This window comes from Myotis davidii, unplaced genomic scaffold (genome assembly GCF_000327345.1).
Source record: "Myotis davidii unplaced genomic scaffold, ASM32734v1 scaffold1471, whole genome shotgun sequence".
Classification (NCBI taxonomy): Eukaryota; Metazoa; Chordata; class Mammalia; order Chiroptera; family Vespertilionidae; genus Myotis; species Myotis davidii.
In genome coordinates, this window is record NW_006284003.1 from 181,261 (window position 1) to 204,637 (window position 23,377).

Below are 23,377 nucleotides of genomic sequence, written 5' to 3' on the forward strand. Positions count from 1 at the left end.
TAGACATTTCCTTCCTGGCATTATAATTACTGATGGACAGGCCTTCACAGTTCCATCTAACATTGACTCGTTAGAATATGTATAGTCCCCACAAAATATAGCACAGTGACATGGCAGATTTCTGAGAAGCAATGTTAAATTGATACACGCTTTTAAATTAGATCTTGCTGCATTTCAAAATAGAAGACAAATACTTCTTTGTTTACTTTATTTTTACTGTAAGAGAAGACCAAGACAGCTAAGTACAGCTAGTCAAGTTGTAAATGAAATAAAAACATTCAGTTTGTACTTACAGGAGTAGGAAGCCTGATGGGTGTGCGCGTGGAGGAAGGTAGTTCAGGAAAAGTAGCAGTGTGAGGGTGGGGGAGAAATGAAGGGTCCGGATTTAAATTCACACCATGATACATCCAGAAGGACCCTTCTCAATTATTGTTGGTTTTACTAGAAATACAGAAGTTTTTGCAGTAATGATAAAAATTTAAAAACACCAAAAAAGATACGCCCAGTGTGTCTGGCAGATATTTGTGCCATTTCTAAAACAGAAACACAAACATTGTAAAAGGAACGGGGTCCAGCAGGTTGAAATGACAGCTTAAGATCTGAAGGTCTGTCTACACTCAGTTTTACAAGTGAACTTCTCTGTAACTTTCAGAAAGCCAGCATCTTTTGGTTGCTTTTTTCCTAACTTTTGAATGATGAAGTTTTATTTGTACACAGACAGAGACACGCACTCAGAATTTTTTGTCCATCATAGAAATGAATATGCTGCTTTGAAATCTTCAGCAAAAAAAAAATGGGAGAGAGATTAATCGATTTGTTGTCATCTTCTCAGGTTATGTTAAAACAGAGATGTTTAGGGCTCGTGACACACAAATCTCATGGACACTTTGCAGCAGCATATCTTAAGAGTAAAGAAAGACCAGTTTCAATGTGCACACAGCTGACTTTTCTGACTTGCTGTTTAGGTGTGTGAAGGTGGGATGACAGAGCTGGATTCTTCCGCCATCCGTGCCGCCGACCTGGATGTGCCCGGGGACCCCTTGCTCTTCAGCATCACGCAGAGGCCTCGCCACGGCCTCCTCCTCCACGGGGGGCTCAGCAAAGACTTTCCTCAGCATAAGCAGCCAGCCAACCCCGGCCAGAGGCACGAACTTGTTCTCAACTTTTCCATGGAGCTTCTCAAGGACGGTATATCACGTTCCACTTGGATTTGCTTGTTACTGACTTAGTAATTTAACCCACAAAGGACAAAAATTAATCGGAGGAATAGGAAGTAAAAGAATGGCATTTACCTACTTTGCTCATTTATCTTTCAAGGGTTTTCTCTGGGCTCTGGATTAATGTAGGGCATAAGATCCAGCTAACGATAGTGGGCAATTGAAAAGGAAATAATATGTTTTCATTCACTTTTAGAGCATCAGTAAAAATGATATATGTGATTTTGGGTATTTTAGTGCAAGCTTTTAACGTCATAATAAAAATTCCTTTTTAGAACTATTGAGATCATGGCACTAAACTTGAAGAGATTCATCTGCCAAAATTTCCACATTTGAACCATATATTATAATAATTCATTATTCTCTGAGGAGACAATTTCCTCTTTAAGGAAATGACGCATTGGAATAGTAGTCCGAATTATATTTTTAATTAGGTGTTTAAAAACATCGATCAGAACCCATTTTCTGTATGTAAAAATACTTTAAATCTTTGAGAAAAGTGTGTGAGTCTAGAATCACTGCCTACTCGCTCTCCTTCCTGTCTTCACTATTCTGTTCCCCAGCCGGAGGGTCCTTCCCCTCCTGCGCCGGCTGCCAACACTGTGCCTTCAGAACCAGTTTCCTACTGGCCTCTCCTTGGACCAACCAGGCCCTCCGAACTATTCCTTTTCTAGGCCCATTTTAGCACTTGATCAACATTTCCTACTGTCTTTTCATTCTTCCTCTCCCCAACGAGAGTGTAGGCCAGTGATGGCGAACCTTTTGAGCTGGCGTGTCAGCATTTTGAAAAACCCTAACTTAACTCTGGTGTGTGTCACATATAGAAATTTTTGATATGTGCAACCATAGTAAAACAAAGACTTATATTTTTGATATTTATTTTATATATTTAAATGCCATTTAACAAAGAAAAATCAACCAAAAAAATGAGTTCGCGTGTCACCTCTGACACGTGTGTCATAGGTTCGCCATCACTGGTGTACGCTCTCTGCCCCAAGGCTTATTTTGCAATAGTTGTACAATGTCATCTCATGTTTGAATTTGGAAAGCTAATTTATATATTTCTCAGTTTTTATCAATTGCGAAGATAAATTCTGGACCTTAAATGATGTTACCAATTAAAACCATGTGTAACAAATAATACAATATATTGTTACAATATTCTTTTTAAATTTACAGCACAGGAAAAGGGAATAATAATTCAAATTTTACTCTAAAAAAAGTTTTTAAAAAATAACACTCATTGATTACTGTTAGGGTAAATAATTATATATTTACTGTATAAAGTTTGCACTATATAATATTTTAAATAAAAAATAAAATTGTTCATATAAATTAATATTTTGATGATATTCTCAGGGATTAGATTTTCACCTCTTTTTTATTTTTGGTTCATTTATGACTACTTTTTTTTTAACTTTAGTGCAGTCTCACACACATTTCCTGACCCTAAATATATAGAACTTACAAAGCTGCTAGCATTGCCCCAGCCAGTGTGACTCAGTTGGTTGTCAACCCATGCACCCAGAGGTCACCCATTTGATTCAGGGTCAGGACACATGCCCAGCAGGCTTGATCCACAGTAGGGGGCATTCAGGAGGCAATGAATTTATGGTTCTTTCATTGATGTTTCTTTCCCTCTCCCTCTCCCTTTCTCTCTATAAAAAAAAAATCAATTTAAAACCTATTAAAAAAACTGCTAGCAGATTATACAATCTGTTTATGGTTATTTTAAGCATCGTTTTTACTTTTAAACTATTAATTGAAAACATGGTTTGTGTTAACTACAGTTTTTCATTCTATAGACATACTGCACTGTGATGTTATACAAACTGTCTTTTAAAATATGCAAATAACTTAATTTCTTGATATTACAAGTTACATATCAATAAGCATATTTTACATATATTTATATAACATAAATCTTGGTGTGCATCTCAGTATTTCTTTTTCATAAATTTTTCTAAGATTACTTGGTAACAAAAGGTGAGCATTTCTAATATTTGTATGGGAAAATGGCCATTGCCACCATATGCATAAGCATGCCTATTTCCTAGACAATAATGAATATTATTTTTAAAAAACTTTGCATATTTATTAGTCAATAATAGTTTCTCATTGTTATCTTGATTTGAAAAATTCTTTGATGAGTAAAATTGAACCTATTTTTATTTTTATTGACCATATATGTTTCACCTTTCGTGAATTACCTGATAATGCCATTTGCCCACTTTTTCATAGATTCAGATTGATGTTTAAGAGATAATTAAATATTAATGTTTTATTTTTGTCACATATTATGAATAAGATTTTTCATATTTCATTTGCCTTATAACTTACGTTTTAAAGTATATAAATAAAAAATTGTGAGTCCTCCAAAATTGTTCTTTCTCAAGACTCTTTTGGCTTTCTGTGTCTCATATTATGAATAAGATTTTTCATAATTCCGTATGAATTATTTTGTTTTTTATTTGAGGTAGGGATTTAAGTATAATTTTCCCCAAGTAATGAACTAATTGTCTATTTCATTTGAGCACCTCGACACCTTTGTTCTCATGTAGTTTATCAAATACTATACCATTTTCTCACTTATTTTAAATAGGCCTTTTATCAAATACTAAAGTATTTAAATAGGAATTTTTAGATGAATTAAGAGGATATTCTTACTGCACAAAAGAGTTTAATTTCACCCTGTTGCACTGATTAATGATGGCTTGGAGATTAAAACACTTATCTGTGCTATGTTTCGGAATTGTCCAATCACAAGAAAGATTCACTGTCTCCCCTTTCCCTCCCCCTTTTCCAGGAATGAGGTTGGTGTATGTGCACGATGATTCAGAGAACCTTGCTGATGACTTTACAATCCAGTTGTCAGATGGGAAACATAAGATACTTAAGACCATTTCAGTAGAGGTCACCCCAGTCAATGATGAGAAACCCACGCTGAACAAGTAAGCTACCTGAAGAGAGTCCCCTTCAGATTCTCTATAAAATTCTGATCTGGAAGGCTAGGTGTAAATGCAGCCTTATTCTGAGATAAATAAGTCTCTTGTTGCTGCTGTCTGTCACAGTTTGTCCCACCTACCCAGGCACCTAGAACTTATGCAAATGTTAGTTAATGTAACTACTTCTTAACAATTCTCGAATGAGCCCTTTAATTATTTGGTTTTTCTCTAAAAGTTCTACTTAATTTTAAACAATTAAGAATGGCCGAACGTACAATATAAAAATGATCAGTATATTAAATATTTAAACACATGCACCAAAGTGTAGTTAATATGTAGATTCAACTAAAATGTGATACTGTTAACTGCAGAAAGTCCTCACTGTGGATTTGGTGAAACCTTTAACTAAGAGTGGCTGCGAGAGATATACCAAAGCCACTTCTATCACTTGGTATTTCCTTGTCCACCAGTCCTCTACCATGCTCCATATGAATCAACATCCCTGGCCACCTGATGTAAAAATAATAGCTCTTTAAACATTCTGGGTTGATATTATTAATTGCAGACTTTCTCAGTATCTCCCTCTGTAGTTGATCAGAGTGTGATCATAGGGTACAGTCTTTATCAATTATATTTCTACTAGAGGCCTGGTGCATGAGATTGAGATTTGTGCACTGGGGAGGCGGGGGGAAATAGATGTCTCTGGGGGGAGCGGGCCTAAGCAGGCAGTCAGACATCCTTAGCACTGCTGCGGAGGTGGGAGAGGCTCCCAACACTGCCACTGTGCTTGCCAGCCATGCGCCGGGCTTCTGGGCTTCTGGCTAAGTGGCGCTCCCCCTGTGGGAATGTACTGACCACCAGGGGACAGCTCCTGCATTGAGCATCTTCCCCCTGGTGGTCAATGTGCATCATAGCAACTGGTTGTTCTACTGTTTGGTCGATTTGCATATTACACTTTTATTATATAGGATAGCTCCAGCCATTTCTCTTATTATTGGCAACTGTAGAGAAGTGGACACATTTAGACGTTTGTTTTCCAGTGCTGAGTGTAGAGAAGTGTCTGCCCTTTGACCAACTTCATCTCTATAGTCAATGGTGCAGTGAGAGGCATTGAGTAGACAGTCGAAATTTTTATCAGGAAGTGAACAACTTTCTGAAAGTGTGTAAATTCTCAAAGTCTCCTCCACTTTGCAGAAAAGAGGGCCTCAGAAAAGTCCCTGCCAACTTTCCTGCTATTATCTTGGGGGCCACCAGCAAGGCCCTTGAAAAGCATTATGAGAAATACTGATGACAGTATTTCATCTCAGAGGGTTGCATCTCAGACGTCAGTTTGACTAAGAGTACCCAACAGAAATTTCTTCTCCAGCTAGAGTGTTGGATTGGTATCACTTGATATTATTTATAAAAAAAGAAAATGTGAAGGATATTGCAGTATTATGAAACCTCCTTTCTGAAAGAGGTGAAAACTGGAGTTTCTTAAGTGCTTACTATCTGATAGTATGTTTGATTCTTTCACATATATTATGTCCTTAAAAACACCAAACCTGGGGGACGTAGATATTATTGTCCATATTAAGAAAATCGAGACCAGACAGGTAAAATTAATAAGACACTCAATTCTATCTAACTGTTTCTTGCTACAGTCTTGCTATTAAACTTCCTGGGATAGCTTCACCTACAGAATCACCAAATCTCTTCTGACCCTGCTTTGAAATCCCTCCTTTCTCTTTCCTTTCTTCTTTCCTTCTGTCCTGCAGTGAGGAAGTTATATTCCCACTTCTCTTCCTACCATCTGTGTCCTTGGGTATATCACCTCTTGCCTCCTCCCAGAATGCACTCCATAATATTTTTTCTTCTGCATTTCCAATCTCTCCCTTTTTATTCCTCTTCTAACAAAACATAGGGATAGAGTTAGTGGTTAAGCGAGCAAATTCTGGAGCCAGATTGCCTTGGTTCAGCCACTTACTGGTGGTGTGATCTTGAACACAACCTTGAACATGTTACTTAAACTCTATCTCTTTGTCAACCTCTTTGTAAATGGGGATAATAACATACCCTATTCACAGGGTTGTTGCAAGGATTCAATCAGGGGTGGGGAACCTGTGGCCCGTGGGCCATATAAGTACTGTAAAATCATTTGGTCTGTTCCTGACAAGGCATTAGGGGTGAGTTAATTAAATGTTGGGCCAAATATAGCAGGCTAATTTTTAAGTTGATAATTTTGTATGGCCCGTGAATGATGTTATAAATATCTAAATGGCCCTTGGCAGAAAAAAAGTTCCCCACCCCTGGATTAAGTAAATTAAACGATGTAAAACTGCTTGAAAAAATGAGCTAGTGCATAGTGAGAGCTCATAAGTGTTAGTTATTATTATTACAAGCAGGTATCCTCATTCTAAAACTACCCATTTCTCATTTATTTCAAACTGGGGGGCAGGAAGATATTAACCGAAAAACTTGTATGCATATATGCCTAATTCATGGACACAGACAATAGTGTGAAGGCCTGGGGCAGGGGACAGGTAAAGGCTAGAAGGGATCAATGGGGGGAAAGGGACATATATAATACTTTTAACAATAAAGATTGTGTTCACTTCCTCCATTTCTGCCCACTGTCTCCATCCCCAACCGCTTTATTAAAGCTGCCCCCTTGATTCCTACCAAATCTACTGGCTCTTCTCATCTTACTGTACCTGTTAGGGCATTTGACACCAATTCTTTGACGTTCCTTGTGCATGCTGTAGTAGACGCTGTTGGTTGCCTGGGCCACATCCGCACAGCCCACTCTGACTGGGGCTCTGGCGGTGCTGGAACGTGCTGTGCACTGTCAGCGCCCACCCTCGTGCCCACACTGTGCTGCCCCCTTCTCTGCCTCAGGGCTTCTCTGAGGCAGCAGTGGCCCATCCCGCTGGTGTCCAGGCACAGCGGAGACCCTCGGGACAGCCTTTGACCTGTGGGAGACAGTGGATAGATAAATTTCCCAGGCTCCTAGCCTGCAAAGCACAATTTAAGGCATATTTCATACGTTTCTTCAAAGGATCCCAGCAGCACTCAGCCCCACAGCAGTAAAAACACCCCTTATTTCTGCTTCCTCCTTCCTTCTCTCACTCCTCACTCTATCTCCTATTCCTGAAAGTACTTCCCAACGAAATTACCTGCAAAGTTCTTGTCCTCGGGTCTCTTTCAGTGTAATTCAGACTATGACACACTTTCCTCTCTACTTCTCCATGAAGAAAAACCTAGCTATGTGACAGACACCGTAGTAAATCCTTTCACATATATTACCATGGAGATGGAGAGGAACGTAGAGGGCCACCAATTACCCAAGTATCACCAAACTCCTAGTGGCAGATCAAAAACCATTATCAAAGGACCCCTGTGGGTGTCTAATCTCTAAGTTTCTGTCTGTAAAATTAGAGCAATCATACCTGAACCACTTACTTCATGGAGCTGATGTATGAAAAACAATATTAGAAACAATATAATTTTATAAAATAAATTACAACATAAACTTGTAAAGTTCTATATGTGTAAACAATTAGAAGTATGTAATTACCTCATAGCATATGCATTGTTGCTGACTAACTGTCTTTTAGGACTTCTATGTGTAAAGGGAAATGAAAGTCTATTGTATGAGACTGACTCATCATTTTCACTCATTAGGATATTGAATATTATTTCCCAGTTGCTGAAGATTGGAAACTGTAATAGTCATTAGGAGTGTCCCCTGCTAAAGCAATACCTTCTATTTTCATATCAAGCCAGATGCTTTCTTTTTACAGGAAGGCTGAAATGACCATGGATATGGGCGAAACTCGTGTTATTTCTAGTGCTGTTCTTTCAGCCACAGATGGAGACACTCCCAGGGAGGAGATTTACTATCTATTTGACAGGCTTCCCCAAAACGGGCAACTTCAGCTTAAGGTTAGTGGCCTTTTTACCTTTATTTTTCAAAATAATTATAGCTGATATAAACTTTCTCAATTCACAGGTTTCTACAACTGAATTTATTCTCTAATAGCCATATTTTCCCCAGAAGTAGAACATTTAATTTTCCTACTTTGGGGATAACTCACACTATTCTACATTTTCTTGCTGAATTACGGGTAAATTCCCACTGATTTAAATTGAGGTACTGCTCCCTCTTTACTGAGATTGTACCTAAATTTGGGGGGAGGCAGAGCGAGTTGCTGGGGTAGAGCTAGTTGTCTAGTTTCTGCTGAGAATCTTTAAAGTATCTTCATTCCCACCAGATTTTTAAAAATTTTTTTAAATAAATTTTATTCTTTAGAGCAATTGTTGTGACTATCAATAAACTGACTTTAAAGTTTATATGGAGAGGCAAAATGCATAAGGAAAACAGCAGCAAAGGAGAACAGAATTGAAGGACTGATACTACCTGACCTTCACACTTGCTATAAAGCTGCAGTAATCCAGACAGTGTGGGATTGGTGAGAGAACAAATAGGTCAGTGAAACAGGATAGAGGTCCCTCAAATACACACACACACACACACACACACACACACACACACACGCACACAGCCAACTGATCTTTGACAAAGGAGCAGAGTCAATACAATGGAGAAAAGATAGTTTTTAACAAATGATCCAAACCGTGTGCCTGATGCCCAACACAAATTACAGATCAGACGCTTGCAAAGGTCATTTGGGTAATCCGTCAGTTGCTTATTTGAATGGTGGATTACGGCGGGCAACAGCCACCACCATCCATCCCCAGTGTGATTATCTGACTGAATGCTTAACTTTTAATGCCATGTAGACACTCCTCCATAGGCAGCAAGGATTCATTCTGTGTGGAACAGCTTGATCGCCTTAGATTGTAGGTACTATAGAGAATCAAAGTGAAGAGCAATCACTGATTTAAATTGAGGTACAGCTGTGTCCTTAATTCATTTCAGAGAGTAATGAAGCAGAAATGCAGTGAGAGCTCACACATTTGGGTGGCTTGGGAACTGAAGTGTTTTTGGATACGCGGCAATCCAGATGGGTCCGGGTTCCCAGCACGGCGCCACGAAATTCTCTCCCAGCTCTTTAGGGCTTCTCCAAGACTCTCCAGAACCAGGGACCAGGCCTCCAGGCCTCCTGGAATGTCTCCAGGTTTTTGTTTTCTTGTTGACTTCCCTTAGTTTCCCCACCTTGAATCTGACTCTTCTTCCTCTTTGGTGGTTTGCAAATGACTTTGTCAAGTCAAAGCTCACATTCCAGAGTGCAAGTGGGGAACTAGATGGAGATAAGAGAGCAAAAGATTTCATTTTCTGTACTTACTTCATGAGAAAAGATTACAAAGGAAAAGGTTATATACAATTGTAGGCTGTCCAGTTTAAACCCTGAAAGAGAATCTGTTTTTAGCAATTAAATTTGCAAACAGATCTTAGGATGGAAACAGTGAGCTTAATTATTACAATGTAATTAATTTTTACCCTGTGAGCACTGGAACAGAACATAGCTGTGTACAAATATCAGTTGGGAAAACATATTAAAAAGCGGACACTTTACCAAAAGAATGACAAAAAGAGAAGTGGTAAAGCAGTGAGAGGAGAGGAGGACAAAGCAGTTTTGCAGGAACTGGGAATCTGAGGAATTAATGTGTCAAGAAAAAAAAAGTGATTTAAATTTCTTAGTCTCTTAAACCAGACAGGAAAAGTGCAAGATAATATCATAAAGTAAATTTTTAAGATAGTATTTTTCTTGAATTATGTCAAATGGCTTTATGGCTTATTCTTGGGGAAAGCTATGTGATTTGAGGGAATTATTAATCACATACAGATTTATTATTATAATATTTCTAATACTCTCGGTTGTCAACTCCCCCTAGCATAAGAGCTTCTTTTAATGGAAAATACCACAATTTCTGAACTGAATTCTGAACAGAATATATGCATAACTAATGTTGACTTGTTTTAAAACAATTCTGATATTTGCAGTTAAATGTTTTTGCTGACTCAGGGTATAAATGCAGATAGTAAGAGAGAGCTTGATAATTTTCCTTTGGTTTTAGCAAGGCTGTAAAATGTATAACAAATAAGTACATCCATTCTATTTTTGTTTTAGCTTCTTCACCCATATAACAAACCAGTTCGATCATATAGTTTTTATTAGTTGTACAATGATATGAACTAAAGAAATAGAAAACCCCAGGTGAAACACATTTAATATTTAAAGAATCAATTCCAGTAGCTCAATTACCCACCTGCTCTCATTAATTGGAATATTTAATCAGCTCTGATTGCTTATGATAAATACCTCGCAAGTAGCATTGCTGTTGAATTGCCACAAAAACCCCCACAACTGTGTGAAAACCCTTTGGCTGACACTATTCTCCCCACCATCCCCCTTCCCCCCTGCCGAAGTCTTAAATTGTTTTAGTATATCTGTATGAAAGGAAAAACAAAGGTAAATGGTAAAAAAATTGAACTGGAGTTTCTCTGAACTATCATTTATACTGGAGGTTTTCAGGGACTATTGAAAATGTTCACTAACACAGCTTGGAGATAGAAAGCAAGGGCAGCTGACTAATGTTGGCACCTTTCAGACAGGGAGGGACTGGGTCCCTCTCCACCCCGGCATGAAATGCACTCAGGAGGAAGTGGACCTGAACTCGCTGAGATATACACACACCGGGGCGATGGATTCCCCAAACCAAGACAGCTTCACCTTCTACCTGTGGGATGGCGACAACAGGTCACCTGCATTTGACTGTCAGATCACCATCAACGATATGGGAAAAGGTAAAAGCATTTCTACCCAGGTTTACTGGGATCAAGTTTTATAACCAGAAGCGAGCTGTTGTAAGCACTCCAAGTTTTCCCTCCCTCCCTCCTTTCCGTTCCTTCTTTCTTTTCTTTTCCTTTTATTTTTTACATCTGAAATTCCATCATTTGATTCAATCCTTTGGCCCCTCACCTACTTTGCCTGAGATTTCTGAGGTTCCTGACAGTAGCCAATATATTTGTTATTTGTTAGTATTTACAAAAAGCCTATTGGATATCCAGATTCATTCACAACATGGCAGCTTACCCTACTTTAACAAGCAGTGTGTTTTGCTTTAAGGAAAAAAATTGCTAAATCAATGTGTTCTGTCATCAGAAAGTGAATTATTACTTGAATGTGAATTTCAAAGGAAGGGAGAGAATGAGCAAGGGAGAGTGCAAGCCCTTGAAACCCAACGTCACTACCCCATACTTCTGCTGAGAGATTAGTAAGGAGGGTAAGGATCATATTTCATTAATATGTATATAGTCTAGGATCTATATATTGCCAGGACCAAGCATAGTCTTAGAACCTCAATACATGCTTGATTGACTGAATACTTCCTTTTTTTAATTTTTTAACTAGTGGCCCAGTGCATGGATTCTATTGCACATTGAAAGGGAATCTGGTGCAGGTGAACCAGATTCGGAGCTGACAGGGCCCCAGCAGCAACCTAACCTACCAGTTGGAGAATCTGCCCCCTAGTGGTCATTGCGCATCATAGCTACCATTCAAATGGTCGACCAGTCACTTAGGCTTTTATATAGATAGATAGATAGATTTTTTTTTTTTTTTTTTGCCTTGGCTGCCAAGAACTCCAGAGCTAAATCAGATGCTTAAGCGCAGTAAAAATCTGACTTCATGTGCATGGTAAAATTACAGTTCTCCTGAATCTTTTAAAACAAAATTTAAGTTGGTTTGATTGATTGTGAGATGTTTATTTTGAGTTGTATAATAATATATTTTATTTATTTGTTTCTCAGTTGTAAAAATGTATATTCCGTCAAGATGTCTAATAAGTGACTCTCAGATAAGCTAGATGTTTCTTTCTGCAAAAGTAAGGCTTGTTCATCATAAATATATGTAACACAAGTAATATATCAGGGCAGACAACTAATGTGTTAGAACAGACGTCTTCTCGTTGCCTTTGCACCATACATTCCTGGGGAGCGGGGTCGGGGGGAGGAGGGTTGTGTTCCACACAGCCATCTGGGGAATCTTTCTAGCTAGGATTCTTCATCTCTGAAGGCCTTGGAGTCACTCCAAAAGTGAGATATGGAGGAAAATGAGAGGATTTCATGGGTGAGGCTTGGAGACAGGTACCTGTCTTCTTATATCCCAGTGGCTGAATTGCAATTACTTTCTAGGCTAAGGGGAGGCTGAGCAATAGAAACTAATTGCCTGCCCAAAAAGAAAAGGAAACCAGTCTGCCTCAGCTGACATGTGGTTATTTCCTAAAAGAACTTGTGAATACATTAAGCTGTTAACATTGTCAGAGGTTCCAAATTTATTCTCTTTGTTTCTTTTAAAAAATATATATTTTTATTGATTTCAGAGAGGAAGGGAGAGGGAGAGAGAGAGAGAAAGAGAGAGAGAGAGAAAGAGAGAGAGAGAGAGAGAGAGAGAGAGAGAGAGAGAAACATCAATGATGAGAGAGAATCATTGATGGGTTGCCTCCTGCACGAGCAATGCCCATAATCCAGGCATATACCCCAAATGGAAGTTGAACCATGACCTTCTGGCTCATAGGTTGATATTCATATGTTCATCTCTATTTGAAACTACACTGAATTGTTAGACTAAATCATAACCCTAATATTGAGCACTTGGATTAATTTCATTTGGGAGCTATTATATAAATAACAGGCCCTCCAGTTGTGCGTGTCTTCTGATTTGCACAGTGGCCAAAATTATGTCCAAAAATGTCTCCAGATATTGCCAGATGTCCCCCGGGGGGCAAAATCACCCCTCATGGGAAGCCCTGGGCAAAAGTTATATCTGCTTGCTGTTTTATTTTTACTTCTTAGTTCCTCATGGGACAGAATATATTTTAAAAGTTTTATTGACATTTATCTATTTAAAATTAGAATTGGTTTGGCATTTACTTCACTCACATTTCCTTTTGGCTATTCACCCATTTAGTGTTGCAGTATAAGAAATCCCTATATATTGAAGAGAGGAAACAAAATAATATAGAGTTTTAGTTTGTGCTCTTGAGTCAGATGGCTTGAGTAGAGACTTTAGTTCTTTTATTAATTGTGTAATAATTAATGAGTTAGCATTTCTATGCCTTAGTATCCTCCTCATTTATAACCTGGGAAATATGGCAGTACACCATCTTATAGCATTGGTGTGACGATGTCAGAGTCCCGAGGCCTGTGCCTGGCACAGAATGGAAGCTCTTTATTTTAGGTATGATCATATTTTTGAATGAATAAAATTGGATTATAATCCTTAATTTGTAGAACTCTGTATCACTGTCCATGTGTGACCCACTCTGCTTCACTCATTCATTCATATATTCTTCTAAAAATACATAACAAACACCTATGCAACCACCATTCAACTCAGTCCTTGAACAGTATGAACAGTAACCACCATCTACCTCTTCCCATCCTCCATCCTGACTTTTGTGCTCATTTTTTTCTGACTGTTGTTTATAGTTTTCTGGGACTTGCTCATGAAACTAATAAATGTCAGTAAGCTGCCTCTCTCTGTGTGATTGCAGGGAGTTGTCGTTCATCCATTTTGCTATTGTGTAAGATTCGGTTGTATGAATAGACCACAGTTTGTGTATATGATATTCACTTTTTAAAAAGGCATTTGGGTTGTTGCCAGCGTTTTCAATTAGAAGCAGTGCCGCGGTGACCTTTCCGGTCCGGGCCTCCTGGGGGCTTCTCTCCAGTGCACAGCTGGAATGGAATCTCCGGGTCAAGGTGTACGTGATATTCAACTCTTCACAAATTAATGCCCAGTTGTGTACCAGTGTGTTCTCCCAGAATCACAGGAAAGATGATCTTGATCTACATCCTTTTCAACACTTCATGTCATCAGACTTCCACGTTTTTCTAATCAGTCGATTAGGAGATGGCAATTTATTGTGATCTTGATTTGTATTTCGATTATTGAGATTGAGCATCTATTTGTACTTTTATTGGCCATATGCGTTTTCTCTTCTGTGTAATATCTACTCATAGCTTTTGCCTAATTCTTTCATTAATCATAGTTACAGAAACCTTTCTACCTCATGTTAGTTTTGATTTCTGCACAGTTTGGCCTTTGTTTTTTTGTGGGGATTTTTTTTTTTGACCTTGGACATTTTTTTTTTTTTAAATTGGAGTTCTTGACTACAACCTCTTCTGCCCTGTAGGTGATATTGTCATCCTCGCGAAGCCACTTGTGGTGCCGCAAGGTGACAGAGGTTTCCTGACGACCAGCACTCTCCTGGCTGTGGATGGAACAGACAAGCCTGAGGAACTGCTCTACGTCATCACCTCCCCACCGCGATATGGCCAGGTGGAATATGTCCACTACCCTGGGGTCCCCATTATGACTTTCAGCCAAATGGACGTAGCAGGACAGGCAGTCTGCTACGTGCATAAGAGGAAGGCACCCGCACACAGTGACACATTCAGGTGAGCCCCTAACTGTTTCAGGATTCCTTCCCTGGCCCAGCTGGCCTGACTCAGTGGTTGAGCGTTAACATATGAACCAGGAGGTCGAAGTTCAATTCCCGGTCAGGGCACATGCTTGGGTTGCAAGTTCGATCCCCAGTGTGGGTTGTGCAGGAGGCAGCTGATCAATGATTCTCTCATCATTGATGTTTCTCTCTCTCCCTCTCCTTTCCTCTCTGAAATCAATAAAAATATATTTTAAAAAAAGAACCCCTTCCCTGAATTAATGCTTAGAAAGATGAAAGGAAGGGAAAATGAATCCTTTTCCAGCTCTGGTATATCTGTGCTCTTCTACTACCTAGTTGTATAAAGGTGAAGGTGCACAATTAAAATGACAGCAGCAAGGCAAGAAATGAGGGCTTGTTTAAAAATAAACACATAAGCAGATTTCAATGCAAGCTGTTCTATGAGGAGGAATGTAGAGACATGAGGGTGCCTTCTAAAGGGAGACATAGAAAAGGAACTTACCACTTTTTTGAGGATTTTTTTCTATATGAGGGAAAGGTATTTACTAGTAAACATTTGGCATAAGCAGATACTGCCTGTGACACAATGTGTTTGGGTAACTATATCATAAATCATATTGTCATACAGTGGATCATATTTCCCCATAGAAACAATGTTATGATGGGGGGCTGTGCACCTGTTCAAGGATTGTGCATCAAATAAATCATTGGAATGAATATCAATCTGGTGGAAAGGCAAGGAAACGACATTAGTGAAAGTCTACCTTCATTTAAAATACTGAAATCTGTCTCCAGTCACTTAAAGCAGGAGAAACTCTAGAGGGCCCATCATCTGGCTGTTCTCAGAGCTGGCAAAGTCAATGTCCTTGAGAGAAATGCAGGTTTTCAGGGCTAGGATAAGAACCAAGAAATCCTGGCCTACCCTTTCGGGGAATCATGGTACATATCCAACCCTGAGTTTTACCAAATAAGGAGGAGGCCCCAAGAGCATTGGTTCATCTGTCATACCTGCAGGGACTCTGAATAACTTTCACATGTCAGGCAGAATACAACATTCAAAGGAGTGTCATCAAATAACATAAATGCAGCATACTCCTGTATTACTCAGTGGTTCCCCATAAATTGTAAAGTGTACCAGGACACCCAGGTTCAAATACCACACTCTGTCATACATTTTTATCCATTTAAATTCAATAGGTTTGCTGTGATAACCACAATTTAAATGTCAGTCAAAATGATTTTTGCTTGCTTTTTTAAGAATTAAGAATCAAGGTTTGGATAGTTTAATAGATAAACAGAAAAATCCAAGGAAGTTTGAACGAATACCTTTTTTTTATCTCTTGACAAATGTCCTTCACAAGCAGATAATCATTTGATTAATCAATATCTTCAGAACCAATTCAGTGCTTGAATGTTGCTAGTCATCAACTAAATAAAACATGAGATGTAGGGATTCCTTTTTACGCTGGTTCTTTTGCTCAAGACGTGATGCCGAATAATTGCTGAGGCACAGGCTTAAGGTGAATTGCTGCCTCCATGACTCGGTCCATTGACTTGCGCTTACTGCCTCCCCTGGCCCTGATCAAGCCACACTTCCCTGTGCTCCTGTTTCCTCTTTTGTGAAAAGGAATGATGCTCAGTGTACCTGCCTCCAGGTTGTTGGAAGGTTTCAATGAGCTTATACATATAAAGTACTTAAAATAGTATGTGTCGCTCGGCTTGTGTGGGTCAGTGGTTGAGCATCGACTAGTAAACCAGGAGGTCATGGCTGGATTCCCAGTCAGGGCATATGCCCCGGTTATGGGTTCGATCCCCAGTATAGGGCATGCAGGAGGCAGCAGGTCAATGATTCTCTTTCATTGCTGATGTTTCTTTCTATCTCTCCCTCTTCCTTCCTCTCTTTGAAATCAATAAAAATAAAAATAACTAAAAGTGAGTTGTAGGAGCAGAAGGGGAAGAAAGGGTGAAAAGGACATTTATCTTTCTCTCTCTGAAATCAATAAAAATATATATTAAAAAATCTAAACAGTATGTGGCACATTAGAAAAACAAAATAAGTACTAGCTGCTATTATTACTACTGTTACCATTTTTTATTATATCCTTTCCCCCTCCTGTCTTTACAACACCAAACATAATATTAAGGGAGGAAAGAAGTTACATTGTTCTTTTCACCCCATTAACTACTGGACGGTGGTGCTTCTTGGTTTAATCCATGCATATCCGATTCAGGGCTTTTAATTTTTTGCTTGTTTCTAGAACCTTTTGCTCTCCTCTATTCCCATTCCTCCCAGTCAGTACCCACCAGAGAGTCTACGGAAGACATCACTAACTTTATTGGAGAAGCCAGTAACCCTGCTGAAGAATCCAATGAATAAATGGATATTAGGTATTAATCAGATGGTGGTGATGAACTAAGAATGGAAAACAAAATCTCCACATTTGGTGATACTTAAAAACTTACCTGATTCACAGCCATAGAAAGCTTTACTAGAGGGCACTTTAGAAATCATTTATCCCAAGAATCTCTAAATTTCTTGAGGATCTAGAAATTACCCAGGAGATTTATAAAAATCCCAATTCTTGGGCCTCCGTGCAGAGGAGGCCTTGGTAAGTCCTGTGTGAGGAATCTGTGTGAGACGGATGCAGTGAGGACCAGCCATCCCTGGCCTGGCCCAGTCCCTTGTTCTAAGTGCGTTCTGAAGAGCTTTGGGGATATCCAGAAGACACTTCAGGGTTCCCAGAGACAGAGAATCAAGGGGCTGAATTGGCGGGGCCCTGGGCCCTCACCCCAACTTACTAATAAAGCTTTGTTTTGTTTTGTTAGCGCTTTGGGGCCACACTGGACTTCTTCTGAGCAAGGTTTTCTTTTAGCAAAAAGACGGTAGCCCTGTGGCCCAAAGCGAGTGATAAAAAGATGCAACATGAGGCAGGATGGCCCAGGCGGCAGGGAATCAAGAGTGAGAAGCCACTCCCTTACTGTTCCCTTCAGTGTTCTCGGTGCTTCGGGTGGCTGCCAGAAGGACGTCTCAGGCCTGTGCTCATATGTCCTGAACAGCTTTTCAATATTGACTATTTTCCCTTTTTAACAGAGGGTACAAGCCGCAGGCTCCAAGCCATCGGGCAACAATAGCTAGCTAGAATTCAAAACATTATTTTCTTATATGTCCTTTGTGGTATTTATGGTGGTTTTTAGTAGTTAAAAGGTTTCCTTTTAAGTACATTGATCGAAGTAAAAAAAGTGAGTTGATATGAAGCAAAGTATTCAGTAATAAGAGTACAGGTAATACAGGAAAATGGCCAAAATTATGAAGGTGATGTTTGACTGACTCAAGAGTAGGCGACAGGTCTATAGGGAGAAAATAAACAACAGAGGTTGAATGCATTGATTGAGTCCAATCCTTTCACTGACACATGGCAACGATAGTACTGCTTTACACCCGCATGCATGGGGCAGTGCGCTACACCCTTTTCCGTATGTCATTCCCTCCACCTCCACCTCAAGAGAGACGGTTTGTACCCATTTTACGCCTCAGAAAACTGAGGGTCCCACAGGCAAAGAAAGCCACCTAGACTGAAATACCAGAATCAGAGCTGCATTTGGGCTGAGACCTCCTTTTGGAGGGTTCTTCCCATGAGACCTCACTGCACCAATTACTGGTGGAGACTTCACTCTCGGGAAGGAACCTCTTCACCGTGCTGTTCTGAGGTTTGAGGTTGGGCCAGCACGTTTGCATATTTATAACGGAAGAGCCTAGCATCTGCCCCAGACCCTCGTTTTAATCTTGTCATTCCCTAACCCAATCAGGGGCGGCTGTGCTGTTTGTCAAGTGGCGCTGAACCAAAGCCGAAAGCCTGTTTTAATGAAAGTGTGATCGTGGTGCTTTTTAAAAATTAAATATATGCAACCAATCTAATCACCTAAATTTATGTTGCTTGCTGTTAAATCTGGCAAGAAATTTGGCTTGGATCGGAGAGATAAATTCTGTGGTGGAGGATCCCCCGCCCCCTTCTCTGTTTAATGTAAGGTATGGCGGCATTAATTAAACGGGGAAAGGGGGCGTTTAATGATCGGATTTTACCTTCTGCAGAAATATTTTGTGAATCATAAATTTCCCCCGCATTGTTTGGTGCTGCTGGCCTGGAAGAAAGATTTGGCAGCACATTCTAGGACAGATGACACCAAGTGATTAGCAAGCTGACTTCAGCTGCTGGCAGCCGAGCACGAAAAGAACATGCTAATGTCCTCCATTTTGACATGCCGGCTGGACTCCCCCCCCACCCCCCCACACCCCAAAGGAACTGGCTCTATTTATGATTCCATTTTTATCCTTTAAATGCCATGACAGATGGCAGATTCTTCAGCCAACTCTATTGCCAGGAAATGCAGAAAGCCTGAAAGCACCATGGTGATGGTGAAATCAGACCAGGCAGGCACCAGGACAGATCGGAGAGCCATCCCCCAGATTTCAGGAGAACAATGGTCATCTTGGCTGCGCCTCTTCTCGGGGAAGTGTGATCAAGGAAACGAAACAAAACAGACCCACGGAAGGAGCTGCTACCTGCTACCACCAGCTTCCGAGTCTGGGAATGGGTGCCATCACAGCCATGGCATCGCCGTTTGGCAGCTTGAGGCTGTATTTGGAGGGTTTCTTTGGGGGAGGGGAGGCAGGAGGGGGGACATTTGGAAGGTCATCTGGTTCACCTTCGCAGACGTGAACAGCGCTGCCCTCCTTGCACTCGAAGGTCCTGCTAGGCTCACTCTGACGGCTCACCCTGCCTCTGCCCCCGGCAGTGTTTCCCTGCATTGTCACTTGTGAAAGTGAATGATGGGCTTGAGCCAGCCGTGTTTAGAAACTGCATCCTTTTCACCACTGGCTGATTAGCTTTAGGTCAGTGCAGACAGCTGCCTGGCTGTCCCCGCTGGGAGCACTGGCCTCCGTAAACATATTTCTTTCTCTTCTGTGGTCCCTGCTCTGCTTGCCCTCACTCCCATCTGTCTGATGTCAGGCAGCCGAGTTCCAAGGCGGGCAGACCTCTGTGATCAGGGAGGGAGGCGTTTGAGGCGGACAGCTTGGATCCTAAGGCAGCAGCAGCATCCTCACACAGGTCACACGCTCATAGGTAAATCAGCCGCCCTGAGACTGAGCTCTGCGGACCTGGTTGGTCAGGCATTGTCGGGGTGAGTTCCGTCTCCAGAGGGAAAAAAACAGAGTCAGAAACTCACATTGGCGGCCTCTGGTCGAGCCCCTGGCAGTGCCCGGAGCTCCCACCCAACCTCCTGGCTCCTGAACCCGCCTCCCACCTGCCTTGCCCTCCCTTCTCCTGGGAGAGTTGACGTGCTTTAATGGGGCACCGAGTCTTTAATTCCACAATGAATGCTAATACCAGAAACATGTGGCCCTGGGCTGAAATTTGTGCTGAAAATAGCGGGATCTGGTAGGGAAGAGAGGGCCACTTTATTTGTGGAAGAGGGTCAGGGGGGAGGCATGAAACGAGTTTCTGGGTGGGGTAAGTGGGAAAGGGGGAAATTGGAAGTGTTGAGGGAACACCTAGCCTCCTCCTCGTTTTGCCTCTGGTCTGATGACAGGCTCCAGGGAGGACACGAGAAAAAGTAACAGGAAAACAACAGAGTAAAGGCATCACCCCGCGGAAAGCTGTCCCTGAGAAGTAGACCATGATTTTTATACCTAAAAAATGCACATCTCTTGACCTTTGACACTGTCAAGGTGACTAATAAGTAAAAAGTTGGACACATATTTTTGTGGGTGTGCTTCTATTTTGTTTGTTTAAAAAAACACTAATTTTGTTAACATTTCACGATTCAGCAGTGAACTTACCCTATTTGCTTAGAATACATTGATTAAAAGTTCAGTTTTAGGAAAGGAAAACCGATGGCTTTGTTTTAAGGCAACAAGGTGATTTTTGTTCAATCTATAATTCTAAAGTTAATGTAATACCTGTATTCAAACTATAATGCTGTGGAGGAAAAAAAAACACACCCACACACACACAGAGAGCAGGTTCTTTACAAGTCTAGGTGTGTGAAATGTTGAGATTTGCTGTATTTGTTATATTTCTCTTAGCATTTTAAACTCTTTGAACATAGATTCCATTTTCTACCATTATATTTTCCTTGTAGGCAGAATCGTCAACTAGATTATTAAAAAGCTCAAAAATGTTAGCTCAGCCTTCAAAGCAAAATCTGGGTCAGCCAAACTCCTCTCCTTTATTTTGTGTCCAGCTGCTCGTCTCCCTCAGTCCTTTGCCTCGGGCCAGCTGCTCCACTGCTTGTGCTCACACAACCTGGCTCCAGGTTCCTTCGTGTTCAAAAGCAAGGCAACAGCCCTCAAACCTTGAAGGACAAGACTCATTTTTGCAAAGACTAAAGAACTTGTTAGTCAAATTTGTCAGATTCGTAAAATAAATATAAACCCCATTTCTTCTCTGGTTAAAAAAAGAACCTCCAACATGGGGGGAAGGAGGAGAGAATAAAGGGGGATGAATAACAACGGAAGGAAACTTGACTTTGGGTGGTGACCACACAGTACAATATACAGATGAAGAATTGTAGAATTGTACACTTGAAACCTATATAATTTTATTAGCCACTGTCACCCCAATAAATCCAATAAAAAGAAATAAAATAAATAAACTTGACCAAAATAAATAAGTAAATATGACCCCCCATAAAGTTCTTCTATAATTTAAACTGATCTTGCTATATTCAGCTGAAATTATTTTTAGAGATTTTTACATTCGTGTAAAAATGTAAGTGTGTGTCCACCATGAATATTTCTAGCAACTATAGTACCTGGAGAAAAACCAATAGACACAACTCCATGATCATTTTGAAGTACATTTTGGGGGTCTATGGTGAATTTGTCAATTTCATTTTGAGAGTAGTGATTTCCTAACTTTGGAGTTTTAATAGTGCATTTTGTTTGCTAATTGAATTATATTCTGAATTTTCCTTAAAATAAAAACCACACGTTGAAATTCTCTAAAGATCACTTAAATGAGTTTTATTTTGAGATTGGCAGTGGTAGGTATAATGCGATTTAGTGATCAATTATAATCAGAAGCACACTGTGGTATCACAAACTCAAGACTGAGAGAGAGATTTTGCTTACCTTGAATTTACATCATTTCAGCTTTCTCTTTATAATTCTGCCGTGGTGCTCAGATGCACCACTCTTTCTCAGTGGATTGCTAAACTAGTATTTACTAATAACTCTATAAGAGCAGAAGGTATGGGGTCCAGAGACCTGGGTTCTAGTCCCAGCTCTGTCTCCTATCTGCCTTATCATCTTTCTGCTATAATTTTCTTTTCTTTAAAGCAGGGAAATAATCCTTGTCTACCATAACTCCCACATGCTTTGTAAGGGGCAAATGTGGAAGCACAAGAAAAAGTAAGGGATTAGAGCATCACACGATATTTTAGAGTTGGATGGTACTTGGCGATCATTCGGTCAATCTTTCGCTTTGCAGAAGAGAGGAAATGAGGCCCAGAAAGAGAGATAAGATAAGCTGGACATGATTTCATGGCCCATTTATGTGACCTGTTCTTAAGAAATATACACATACAGTGAATTAGCCAAATTCAGCCTACTCAGCTCTTGATCGGCCTCCAATTGTTAGTCTTAAAAGTTTAGCTTATTAAATTCCCACACAAAAAATACAATAATACAATTGAAAAAGTATAACTATATAAAATGAGCTCTGCAAGCTCATGCAGTGGGTCTAATTGGATGTGACATTCCTATTTGGGGCAAAGAACCATATTCAGCCGGAGAAATATCACTGGCAGCATTTGCCTGCTCCCCCACAAGAGTCTACCATTGATGTGAGTGAGGAAATACTTTTGGATGCGGAAGGGGCAATTTGTGTGTTACCTGGTGACTTATTTAATAGAACGGTGTCCTCTGAAAGACCTGCCCTTGATTTTTCATTTGCGTCCCACCACGACATATCCTTTAGTAAAGGTGTGTGTTATCATTTCATTCCAGTAGATGGTGACACGAGAATCCATGCTGAAGGCTGCCTTGCCTCTCTTTGCCAGATTCATTGTCAGCAATGGGCTGCAGACCAAGCATGGGGTGTTTGAGGTCACACTGGAAGCCGTGGACAGAGCCTTACCCGTGGTGACCAAGAACAAGGGGCTGAGACTGGCCGAAGGGGCCACGGGCCTGCTTTCCGCTGACCTCCTGCAGCTGACCGACCCTGACACGCCAGGGGAGAACCTTACCTTCCTTTTGGCCCGGCTCCCACAACATGGCCGGCTCTACCTGCGCGGCACGGAGCTGCTCCAACACAATTTCACTCAGCAGGACGTAGACAGCGGGAAGGTGGCCTACAGGCACTCGGGAGGGGGCTCCTGGCCTGACTGCTTTACTTTTGTGGCCACAGATGGGACCAACCACGGCTTTGTTGTGGATGGAAGAGTGTGGCAAGAACCTGTTCCATTCATCATCAAGGTAAGTATGAAAAATGCACAGTTCCTTGTCAAAGAGGTGTAGAAAACAGCGTCAAGGACTATTTCCTTTTTCCTTCCTTCACTCATTCAAATAAAATTCATGCGTGTCTACAGATGCCTGGCACCAAGCAAGGCACCAGGCTTATTCATATGAACAAAGCAGATGTGGTCCCTGCGTACGGGTAATGATCGACCTCGAGTCAGTGGTAGGTAATACGGAAAGGAAGAAAAAAATACAGGCTTTGAAGTCAGACACACCTGGGTTGAGATTTCTGCTTTGCCATTTATTAGCTGTGTGACCTTGAGAGCGTTCTTGAACTCTTCCGA

General features: G+C 40.6%; 1 protein-coding gene across 1 annotated transcript in view; it reads left to right on the top strand.

Moving 5' to 3' along the window:
- The window catches only part of FREM1 (FRAS1 related extracellular matrix 1), a 122,806-nt gene that overhangs the window by 52,964 nt on the left and 46,465 nt on the right, over positions 1–23,377 (top strand). Inside the window, 6 exon segments of the mRNA XM_006754231.2 lie at positions 966–1,188; positions 4,024–4,168; positions 7,945–8,086; positions 10,718–10,913; positions 14,306–14,570; positions 22,637–23,051. Coding sequence (XP_006754294.1) covers positions 966–1,188; positions 4,024–4,168; positions 7,945–8,086; positions 10,718–10,913; positions 14,306–14,570; positions 22,637–23,051 — 1,386 coding nt within the window.